The 13,014-nt window shown below is 30.1% G+C and overlaps 1 protein-coding gene across 1 annotated transcript in view; it reads left to right on the forward strand.

Moving 5' to 3' along the window:
• Positions 1-13,014, forward strand: part of LOC106689334 (neuronal growth regulator 1) — a 177,962-nt gene that overhangs the window by 40,579 nt on the left and 124,369 nt on the right. Inside the window, exon 2 of the mRNA XM_067052010.1 lies at positions 1,666-1,873. Coding sequence (XP_066908111.1) covers positions 1,666-1,873 — 208 coding nt within the window. The remainder of the gene's footprint in view (positions 1-1,665; positions 1,874-13,014) is intronic.

Genomic DNA, 13,014 nt, shown 5'->3' on the forward strand with positions numbered 1-13,014 from the left:
AGAAAGATTCTTTCCTAAATATATTCCATGACATTTGTTTTAAATTAAACCAACAGTTTTTAAAAAGCAATGTCTTGGATAGTCTGATTTATGAAATTTAAACTTTAAATGTCTTCTGTAATTGAGAATCTAGAAAAGAAAAAACACACTTTGCTTTCTAAGAAAATACTACTCTAAATAATAAAAAGAATACCGACAAAATTATCTTCTATGACAGGAAGAACTTTAGCAATAATTAATTGAAAATCCACATAACCAATGAAAATTATTCAGGAAAATACCAGTATATTATTCTTATTAATTAAAAGACATTCTAGTTACATATTAATTAAATGTGAGTGCATTAAGTTAAGTTAATAAAGTTATATATAATGATAAATTGGTTATTTAATAAATAATACAAAAAAAAGTATCTATTAAAACATAACAATGACCTTTATAACTTTTTCTCCACGTATTTAATCTTCAAGATACTGTTATTCCATTTTACTCCACTTCAAGTATTCTCTTTCATTTTCCCCCACTTCGACTAAGGTTGATTGGTCTACGGAGGGCTATCTTCTGCGCTAGAGATGAGTCTGAAGAGACTCATGAATTACTCCTTAAGATTTATCCTTGGGTTTCCCAAGCGCTCTCATGTATCCTGTTGTTATACCAAATTGAAGTTGCTTCATCCTACTTTCCGACTGCAATACCTCCGTGGTGTTTTTTCCCTAGATTTTAAGACCAAAAATCCTACCTGATTGCTTTACCTTCTTACTCTGTCTTCATCTTCCCATTCATTAAATACTAGAACCTCGACCAATGAATTCATAAACACTTCCTTATTGGACTAACTTGTTCAGCAAATCCTTTCTTATTCGTGCAGCCTCCTTCAAGTATTCTTCCTAGTCTCTTTGCACCAATCCTTTTCCGTCCTCTCTTTCAAACAACCTCTATTTTTTGACCACCATAACACGTTTTTTTTTTTTTTTTACAAAATTATAATTTAAATATCATGCTTTTGTTTATAATATGCTATACAAATGATCATGGAGTCTGATTAAGTTAATTATTCTTAGTGATATTTTATTTCAAAAAGGAACTATTTTTTCATTTCATTTGATGGTTTTATTGGTTCTTAACATTAGTTTTATCGAAACCTTTCTATGAATTTTGCTAATTAAAGTGATTTGCCCGTCTATGAAAATGGTCATATAGCAAGATATAATACTATGGATTTAATGAATAAATGGGTTTAAGTCAAATACTTTGAAGCTAGTTGGTTAAACAGTTCCATTATAGGAAGAACAAAAAGATGCATAAAAGACTATTTATTTTGTTCTTTGTATCTTTCTTGATTACAATTAATAACGGACGATCAAGTAATTATCTGTAATTAGTTAAACCAACAGCAATACAAAAAAAAGTTATATTCTATTGCATATATTCAATACACAACATCTTCGAGGTTTTATATAAAAGGTACTTGCTATTACAAGCAATTACTATTGATGATAAAATTTCAAAATAAGATTAATGTTTCATTATACTACATTAAATACTAAATTATAAAACTGAAATACGGTATTAGAGTTCAATGATAATCTGTCGATTTACTTTCTAATTCTTTATATTCATCAAACACCAATAAATCACCAATTAACCAGATCCGCTTGTTTCCAGGTTGCGTGGTTACGAGTTGATACGCAGACAATCCTCACCATACACAGCCACGTTATCACTAAGAACCACAGGATTGGGGTGAGCCATTCGGATCACAGGACATGGTACCTCCACATCAAAGAGATCAGACAGGCGGACAGGGGATGGTACATGTGTCAGATCAACACAGACCCAATGAAGAGTCAAATGGGATTCTTGGATGTCGTTGGTAAGTTGGTGGTTAGTTTACTATATCATAAATGTTATATATCTTTATAATTAGCTTTAATGTTTTAAATATAGACTAAATCTAATACATTGTATTTAACTTTAATATAATTACAAATCCTTTGGTAATGAAAGGAAAGGAGATTGCATTTTTTGAAACACCATCGCATTTTATTTAAAGTGTAATTATAATAGAGACTGTTATGTCTGCTTTGTGATGCCATATCTGACTGTGTGATGCTGATAATCGAAGGAAAATATTTACTGTTGTATAAACAAAATATCGCATTATCCTATAGTTGTATCTGTGTATGAACTTATATGTGTTATGAATTTCCCTAATCCACTCCTTGCCAATCAAAAACTGACTATTTCTCTAGTTCTTCGATTTTAATATCCATTTTAAATTTGAATCCTAAATTATAGAAGATAACGCAGTTTTTTTAATAAATATTGCAAAAGTGATACAGGACTGTCGTTCCCTGGGGGCCTTAGTGGGGTGGGTCCAGCCGGGATAGGAAAACATTTCTAGAGGAAAAGATCTCGAGGCCATCTTCTTTTCAGACGCCTAGGAGAAATATTAGGTAATGAACGAGAAACCAGGTTAGAAACGAGTTGATTTGGAGTAGATTTGGACGATTGGTATCTGGTTCTAATCAAATCGGCAACATATAGGACATTTAAGTCCTGATGGATGATTTGGTTTGTGGCAAAGTAAGGAGCATTAAGGATTTTGGACCGTAAGGATTGGATTAGGAAGTAATTCGATGGTTTAGTGGTGCCCCATAGCTCAACTCCGTAGGTCCAGATAGGCCGATTACAAATTTAAATTCTTAAATTAAATACCAAATTTAAATTCTTAAAATCTTAAATTGTTTTAAGGAGATTTCTTTTTGATTCACATTTGACAGATTAAAAACACTATAATTAAGTTTTTATGTAATTTACTGATCCTATATTTAGAAAAAAATGAATCTTGGTAGTTATTTGAATTATGCGTGGTATTTAAATTATTTGAAATCCAAATTGGAGAGTGTTAGTGGGGGAATATTCTTCTAGTAAGTCAGAAAATTGTTTTTTGCACTAAGTGTTGCATTAGACAGCGTTATTGATAAATTAGAGAAAAGAGAAATCGGACGGAAATGTAGGGTGGAAAAATTAGAAATTTTATTTTATGGGCGGGATATAGTGGTTGTCTCTGGAGGAAGAAATATAATCATTCAAAGGTAAATTAAAAACGTCTCATAGTTATATTTATAAAGTAAAGGTGAAAGTTACATTGAATTTTAGGCGCCTCGGGCAACCAAATGCCTAAAATTCAAGTAAGGACTTGGATTGGAGGAACAACGAACTTGAAGCAGTAAAAGTGAGAAACTAAAGCTATACTCTCAGTGTGCGGGTCAATCTTCTCGAGAGGCGGCGCTGAAATAGGACATCTGCCACCATGAGTGCCGTCGGAGGAAACCGCACAACTTCTGACTTAGTCCTCTGTCGTCGAGAAAGTTTCCGGTTCTTAGGGAGATCGGTTAGGAAATTGTGCGAGTCGGTAAGGATATAATAGATCACCAGGGAGTTGGGGGTCTGCATTCAGTTATCTTTATAACTTATGTTTAAATAGACCAATCAAAATTTGTCATATGTGAATATAATAATTTTGTTTTTGTTTGAAATAATTTTGTTATGCCTATTTAATATGTAGTTTTATTACTCATATTATATTTATTTTATTGTAGGAAGATAGGCCGGGTGGCGGTCAATAAGGGTATCAAAGTAGTAAAAGAAAACTATTTATTGATAACTAACGTTTCGCCCCAATTTACAGGGCTTCGTCAGGGCTGTCAGTTTTAATACAACGGACAACTGAGTTTTCAACAATAAATAGTTTTCTTATACTATTTTTAAACCATTATTGACCGCCCCCGGACTATATTCCAACGATCTACTTCATACGGTCAATTATCTTCTTCTTTTAATTAAAATACTTATTTTATTTATTTATTTTTTTACAAAAATGACGTGTCTGATTTTTATTAAAACTTGTCAATATCGACTGAACCATTAATGGCTCTTTCTTCTTAATTATCTTTAGTTATTTGTTGTATTTTTTTTTCTTTTTTATTTTATCTTATTTGAAGTTACTTAGGTACCTTATGTTTATAATATGCGAGGTGGTTTTGTTTCATCTGTTTCTTTTTTAGTTATTTTTTTAATCTTTTTTTTTTACATTTTTGCAAATCATTATTGTCTGTTTTTTTTTCAATTTATTATTTTAGTGATATTTTATGATTTTGTATACTTTAATATTTTTAATTTTGTATTTTACTCGAAGGAACTTTTTCCCTACCATTTTCAGAACGAATTGCATAAATTGACGTATTCGAAATAGTAAAGACTTCATAAATCAATAATAATATAAAAAATTGTTATAAAGGCTTTAAACCATGATTTTTATATATTCAATTATTTTCTGTTTCTTTTTATATCCTCTGATGATTGCCAAAACATTTTTTTTAACTTGTTTTCTTATTGTTATAAACGATTTACGCACCGATTAAAACGAAATCCGACCTATAAAAACCGTTTTAAAAATATATTTTCTATGAGAATCCTTTGTTACTTTTTCTTCGAAAAAAAAAAAAAAATGGGGCTGTCTACAAAGTTTTAAACACACTCTGTATAACAAATACAACGCATTGAACAATGTCATTGTGAATTATCCCATTTCTTTTTAATTTATGTTTATTTAGGTTAATATTTAGTATATGAAAACCGGAAAGTTGAAGGATTTTTACATTATATACAAGCAGAATTTCACATTTATATTACAGCCAGAGCTTTTTTGTCCAGACTAAAAAAATTAATCAGGACCTTTAGTAACAACAAATATTTATCCAGAGCTGTTGATTTATAATTAATTTTTTAAGCATTTATGTAAAACATATTTTTTAAGTACATTAATTAGGTACATTGGTATTTTTTTTTATCTACCGATTTCCAATAATTCAGAGTGAATGTTAATGTGTAGAACGAGCCTCATTGTATTTTTTTTATTACATTTTTTGCTTTATAAGGAAAGTAATTATTAATTAAAGCCAATTGTTTATTCTATCTGTCAGCATTTCAGAATCAACAGGAAACTCATAGGATAATCGCTTATTGATTTTAATTCATCTGGGAACACAGGTAGTTCAAATACTTAAGGAAAAGATTAACAATATACATTATTTAAACAAATGATTTTATAAAATTATATTTGATCTATTGTAAGAGTTCAATGGCTTTAGTATATTTAAAGCAGAATAAAAAAAAAAGAATAAATCATGCACTTTTTTTTTTTGCGAATAGCAAAAGAAATAAAATAGAAACTTTCTCTTTCCAAGTTTTTAACTGAATCAAAGACTGAGAAAACTCTTGACTGAGTTATTAAATTGGGTCTGGAGCTGGAGATATGACAGACTCCAGTAACTCTATCAAAGTCTACGTAATTGGAAAATGTTGTTTAGGAAGGCGGTCTCACTTCATCAGAGATTGCAACTAGCCATAACAGATATTGGCAATAATAAATTATAAAAAAAAAGATAATAAAAAAAACCTATTATCTATGAATGTTATTCGGCTCAATTCAAGAATTACTTTCAGAAAATATATTCATTCAAACAATATTATTCTGTACATAGTATAATCGTCCTATTGCATAAACAATAATCATACATAATAATGTTTTGGTTAGAAATCGATGAAAATTTATTTTATGATAAATTACTATTTTTTATTATCTATGTATTTTTCACACTGATTCACATCACTAAGTGGGATTTTTTCAATATCCAGGAGAAAATATCATTCTTCTTGAATTGTATATAATTTTATAATGTACAAATCTCATTTTCAATTAAAAGCTTTAATTATGTATTGGTCAATTATTTTTAAATTTTGCTTATTTTATTTGTTAAATAGGTTTTCTAAAATGTTCTTACCTTTAATTCCTATTCATTATATATTTATTTATTTTAATACATTGTATATTTCTGTTGGTTCCTTACTGTAGCCGACCTTTTATTGTTAAAAAAGTATTATATATTTATCTGAACCCTTCTCCTCCTATGATATACTAAATTAAATTGGTTATAATAAATATTTGATATCTTTTCTAAATATATCGTGTCTACTTATCTATAACAATCAGGTGTAATGAATTAATGATTAGAAAAGGTTCATAAAAAAACAAGAAACAAGAAAAATGCCAGTTATCATTACTTGGGTACATTCCATCATTGAAGAAGTTTTTCAGAAGTATAAGTCAAGTTTAATACTCTTTAATAGCAGAGATCAATGTTGAATGTGTAGGTCATTAGGCACTAAATGGATAAGAAAATATCCACAGATTAAAACCACTTTAAGAAAGGAGTTATTGAAAGTTTAAAACTGCATGAATATCTTAACTCAGGGATTACTTTACGATCAAACTTTTCTCCTCCAAGTCGACCAGTCCAATTTACTTGGGAATGAGTTTTGAGTTAGCAGTCATACTATGATAACCGGAATTTATATAACGACCTAAAACATTATAACATTTAGGAAACTGTACAAAACTTCCTCCTAAGTTCATTCACTTCTAGGTTAGTAGCTTTTTAACTTTATCCACTCTTTACGAAAAATGTCTAAGCCAATTCTGTTTAGATGTTCTGTTTTTTTGTTATTATTTTTACTTAATCATATTTTACTTAGAGAGAAAGAAATGCTTTATTTAGCCATGCTGCCCATTTGGAGTATTATTTTTCCTTCACAATAAATACTAGTCTACAAATCTAAATACTACAAATATTTTGTTTAATTTTATTTCAGTTTGTTTCATTTTATGTTTTTTCTTTCTTTATCAATTTAACATTTTCATTACATTTAATAATTTTATTTTATTAGCTTGACAATTTCATTTTCCCTATCTCACTCCCTGAGACCTCCAATTTACCGTGATCCGCTATCCACGTTCGATCCGTTAAACAAATTTATCATCAGACAGCAATGTGGAGTCAATCCAACGAAATATAATAGTCATCACAGAAGATCAATTTATATAAAGAAACACATAAATTAAAAAAATAAATAAATATATAAATTTAGAAAAAAAAAGTCAGTAAAAGAAATACTTCAATGAATGGTTAAGTTAATACTTAAATTAAAATACAATGAGTATGATACACAGGGAGTTCAAATTTTTATTTTCCGCCAAGATCGCAATATCCCCAATCCTAACACCTAGGCCTTTTAAGAAGCTCCTTGTTCTATCTGGTATTGTTCCTCGAGATCCAAACCAGAGGCCTCTCACGGTGAACTCTCTTCTCCCCGAAGGTCTCGCGGAATTTTTCCTAAAGGAAAAGGCCGCATTTTTCATATATTTCCTTCTTTTCCCTTTCCACTCCACCCACCTGATCGGGGTCGTTACTCTCGAATCTCACCATACATATATTCACATGAATAAAAATATTTTTTTTTTTTTAGAAAAGTTGTTCAGTTGATAAATTATATTAATATTTTCATTTCTCTAAAGCAGTCTTAAATCGTAAATTTCTTAAATTTTCAAAATCTTTGTAACACATCTAAAATTTTCGTGAGACCGAATACCGCTCATTCAAAACATAGTCTATTTTATATAGACTAAATAAAAATTAAAATAAAAAATAATTTCATTCTGGGACACCTAGTGCTCTAAGAATAATTGTAATTTACATTAGAGTGTTATACCAATTGTTGAGTGCAAATGATACATTAATAGATAAATAATAAAATAATTTTATAAAGAACAAAATTTTTAATAAAAGGAAGTACTGAAGTTTCAAGCTGGATATTTATAAATTTTCGTATTATAAAATAATTTATGACGTAATATTGATAATATAGGTGCCGCTAGCGAATGCCATATTCTCAAAATATTACAATAAAAGCTAACATTACAAATATATAATGCATCCAATCATTATTATGGCATAGATTTTATTTTTATTTTCCTATAAACTCAACCGCGCTGAGGATAATTTTGTTGACTTTTTATATTACTTTTTATTTCTCGACAAGGGCGCGTGACGAAAAACAAATTAGAAACCACTGATCTAGACTACTAATGTACTCTTCAATAACAAAGGTCAACGAAAAAGATTTTTTTGCCATATTTTGATTTTATTTATCGAAAGTTCACTAAAAGTTGAAAACTTTATTACAATTCAAATTGTTCAGGCTTCATAAATCTTCGAAATATTATTTTGTATTATTCTTAATTTCAATAATGATCAATTAATTAAAATGGTTAAGAGTAGAAAGCAAATTCTATAAAACTGAATTTTTTTCTTTATACGTCTCATATTTTCGAAAAAAAAATATGATAAGAATTTTGCAATGAGAAATATTATTAAAAGGCTCTGCTTACTAATAGGCTCATAAAATAATAATAATTAAGAACTTGAGTGAAATCTATCAGTATCTATTGAGTGAAGTGACTACTGCCTATATAAATTTACTAATTATATAGGCAGTAGTCAATGTGAATTTACTAATAAACTTTCGTGATTGTACTGTCGCACTAATTCTGACGTTACTGTTGACAGCACATTTTCTGATTTGTATACAACTTTTATGTTGTTCAAATTTTCAATTAAGATCTTTAATTGTGTATTGGTCAATTATTTATAAATTTTGTTTATTTTTCTTTTATTAAATAATTTTTTTTCTTTTAATTTTCTCACTTTTAATTCAGATTCATTATATATTTATTTATTCTTAATAATGCATTATATATTTATTAAAAAAATCTCCTGCTATGATATGTTAAATGAAATTGTTTAAAATAAACTTTAAGATATATTTTCTCAATGTATCGTGTCCAATCAACTATAACAATCAGGTATAATGAATAAGAAATAAGGTCATGACAGTAAACTGTCTATCCACCTCTTAGAGTGTTACTTACACAATAGTCGTGGCAATTTGTTCTCATATACTGTTTTTTTTTTTCGTTTTTTTTTTATAATCAGTTCTGCTTGAAATTTATTTTATTCCAAGTTTTCTACATTATGGACAGTAAAGATAATAGGACAATAATTTATGTCTATTTATGATTATAATATTATTTATTTATAATAAACTAATGTAATGTTAAAATTGCCCCAGTTGCCTTGGCAGCAGTGTCCTGACATTATAATTTTATCGTGTAGATAAGCCTCAGAGTTACATAGCTTTAAAGAGGCTATATTGCACATTTACCAATTTTAACCTGCTCGGAGTATATGATCATGCGGAATAGGGAAATATTCAACAGAAATACATTAATTCCATGGGCTTACCGCCTCTAGGACTTTGACTTGATATAAGTATACGACCGCAGACTAAGGGCATGTACGCTGAATACATCATTGATGTGTTGATGTGTTTACCCTTTGGAAGGCTGGTCCTGAGTGATGTATTAACTATGCAATGATCTATTGATTCCCTTCTTGGGCCCTTTTGGGTTAAATAGAAGCTCCTTTAGACTTTGTTCCCTTTGCTTAAAGTTTAATAATACTCGATTCCGAATACTTAGAATACCTTTTTACGTATAAATAAAAAAATTAATTCGTGTGTATTTTTGCTGTTTCTGATTTGGTTTAAAAAATTTACTTATTGTTTCAACAAAAAAAAAATGTAGTTATGATTTTAAAAATAAGTTCGCTGACATTCCAACCAATCCTTACACTATCCTCACCACGTATGCCGATGACACATGTGTGCTCGCTGGAAATAATAAACCATTAATTGTATCCCAAAATCTCCAACCCCATATCACAGCCCTCGAAGATTGGTGTCGTAATTGGAGGATTTAGATAAATTCCAACAAATCCCACCAAATCACCTTTACCCTTCGTCGTAAACCTACTGACTGCCCTACAGTTTCATTTAATGATGTTACTCTTACCCCTGTCGAACAAAACCGTTACCTTGGACTACATTTGGACAAACGATTTACCTGGAATCCTCTCACCAGACTGAAAAGACAGGAAACTGCACGTCGATTTCGACTATTACAGCACTTACTAGACAAACGGTCTAAACTTCCAACACATTACAAAAGACTGATCTACTTGACTGTAATAAGGCCAATCTGGACATATGGAGTTGAGCTTTGGGACTCCACTAAACCTTCGAATTCCTCTCGTATTTAATCCTTACAATACAAAATCCTTCGTAAAATCCTCAATGTTCCTTACTTTGTCACAAATAAAATCATACATAAAGACCTTAATGTTCTCTATGTAACCGATCTAGCCCAAAACAGATATCACTCCTTCCATTATAAACTCTCTAACCACTCAACCGCCGTAGTTTCTAATCTTGCATCCTCTTCCATTCCTCACAATCCTCCGAGGCGCCTGAAAAGAAGATGGCCACGAGACCAGCTAATGTAAAATGTCATTAGAGTGCTACCAATGGGTAGTTTCTCTACGCGCCTGTAACACTCCAATTTAACTTAGATCAGATTTACTCAATGTATTATAATTTACAGTTGTAAATAGCAATAAATAAATATTAAAAAAAAAAAAAGTTCGCTTTATTAACAATATTTGAAAAACATTATCAATTATATATATTTATGATATCAAAATAAAATTATTACTAGAGGAAATAAACTAATACTTTTGATAAATTTTATACTACAGCTGATAAAATTTTACGTAATCCTTCATTTTTTTAGTTCATGTCTAATTATAATGTTATACTGAGAAGAGAATTTTTTTTAAATTTATTACTCTAAATTCTGTAACCAACTGCTTTCATAATTTTTATTATAAAGAATTGTTTTGCATAAATGTTAATATTAAGTTGCGACAATGACTTTAGAAGATATTTAGAACGATTATTGTAATTTTTCTTGTTTAAACAGTTTAGTAACAGAGTATGTAATAGTATCTAATGTTCAAAATTTAATTATTGAAAGATCTACAATATCAGCTTTACTCGCTTTCTTAGTCATCCTTATTTGGCAAGATAATCATAATATTTGTTAGCCTGGCCTCACCTAATTAGTTTCTTTATCTAAGACTTCCACCTCATTACCGCGGGGCGAGGAGGAATGTTGACTCTCTCGGTAATTACGGTAGCCCTAACAGGAGAAAGCAACTTCTTGTAATCCTCAGCTCTAGGGCAAAACAGTGTCCTCTGGAGGCGGTAATGGTCGCAAAACCGCGATCGTCTTCTCCTAGATTGTAGTTCTGTCCAAGAAGTTGCGGATGAGCGGTTCTTCTGGTATCTTGGAGATTAGATTTTCGCTAAGGATTTCAGCAATTTGAGGGCCTAAAGCTGAATTTACACACGAACTTGGCTATCATCAGTCACCGATATCCGGCGAGAGGTGTCACAGACTTGCTTTCCGGTAAAGTATTAGATGTTTCGAAAGATGACTAAAGAACATGGAGTTCTATAGAAATTTTGAAAAAATATTTTAAAAAAACTTGTACTACTACAACGCATGAAGGTTCAAGGATTCAGTATTTTGTAAAGTACTGTTTCTTGAACCACGATTATACAAGGAAGTGATTTGTACTTGATCAAGATCAACATCCAGGTGTTCTTCCCTATTATGAGTACCCATTTATAGCTGGTGTGCCCAGTAAAAAAATCTGAATGGCGGTCAGTGAGTTTTTCAATTGACCGATTCAGTCGTGTTAATTTTTTTGAATATAGGAATATTCAAAATCATAGTAAGCACTATTCGTTAGTGGTCTGCATCATCATATCAACTTCTCGGGAAAAAACACCCTTACAATTTCATCAAACTTCGGAGAACTTTAAATATCAGTATTTGTACGAAATGTAATATACTTTAGTTTTGAGCAGATCCCATGTTACCAAACCCAAAAAGTTTGGAGCTATTTAAAAAAAAAATAAAATAAACAAATCAAAATGATGCCAAACCCAATGCGCAAATATGTGGCAGATGATGTTCTTAGTGGGGAGGACCGGGCGGAAAGAATTACCTTGGAGGGAGGGAGTGGCGGGTTTCATGCCGTTTTTCAATTCCAGGCGCTTTTTAAATATTGTTCGATTTAACAATCTTTAATTCCCCTCTCCTCGTTTTAAGTAAATATTTTAAAAGTGATAAAGGACCGTCGCTCCCTGTGGGTCTTAATGGGGCGGGTAAGGATGGGAAGGATCACTTTTTTTGTGTTATGTGACCTCCTCCAGTGAGATTGTGACATGTCGTACATCGACCAGCCTGCTCCCTATAATTGCTATAATAACTAAACACTATAGCACTGGTCATTTATTTATTTTTGTATTAGGGTTAGGTTTGTTAATTTGAACTAATATTTGTTCTTTTCATATTTCAGAAACTTCATTGGTTAGAAAAAAATGAAAATATAACAGCCTTGCAAACAAAAATAATATACTTTTATCTTGTTACAAATATTTTTTTTCACTATGGTACGTTTTCCTTATGTAAACGAAAAACTGATGAGTAAGTTCTTCCTTTAATCCAATTACCTTAATCCTGACGAATAAAACTATGTGTATTTTAATTAAACAATGTTCAAGCGATGCTAAACAAGGAAAGGTTACTTCGAATTTTTTTTTTTTTTTTTTTTTTTTTTTAGTTTTACATTTTTTATTTCTATTAGAAACTATTATGCATCTCATAAACTAAATACGATTGCTGGAATCGCTCAACCTGTGCTTCAGTAGGCAATTAGTAGGGTTTATACAAAAACCGACATTTTAGAAAACCGGTTTTCGAATAGTAATTTTTCGAGAAAACCGGTTTAAACCGGTTTTAACCGGTTTCGAATTTTTATACAAAAAAAATGTTTGCTCGAATATTCTGCAATTCAAACAAATAAATGTAACAGAAAATTTAGAGAGATTAAAAGCAGTTTTTGACTGAAATTATTTACTGTTCAATTTTATTGACAGTAAAATTGTTTTATGCAATTTAGTAGAACAAAGAAATAATAGTTGACCAGGATTGTTGTTTATGTATAATTTTCACATATAAGGATGTAAATATTTTTATAATAGTGAAACGAGTTATTAAGCAAAGGGTTCGAATAAATAAAAACAATATATTTTCATATTTTTATGATAACCATATTATTATTTTTTAAAAACAATGTTATTAGA

This window comes from Halyomorpha halys, unplaced genomic scaffold (assembly GCF_000696795.3).
Source record: "Halyomorpha halys isolate HHAL.00 unplaced genomic scaffold, Hhal_1.1 Scaffold1331.1, whole genome shotgun sequence".
NCBI classification, from domain to species: domain Eukaryota; kingdom Metazoa; phylum Arthropoda; class Insecta; order Hemiptera; family Pentatomidae; genus Halyomorpha; species Halyomorpha halys.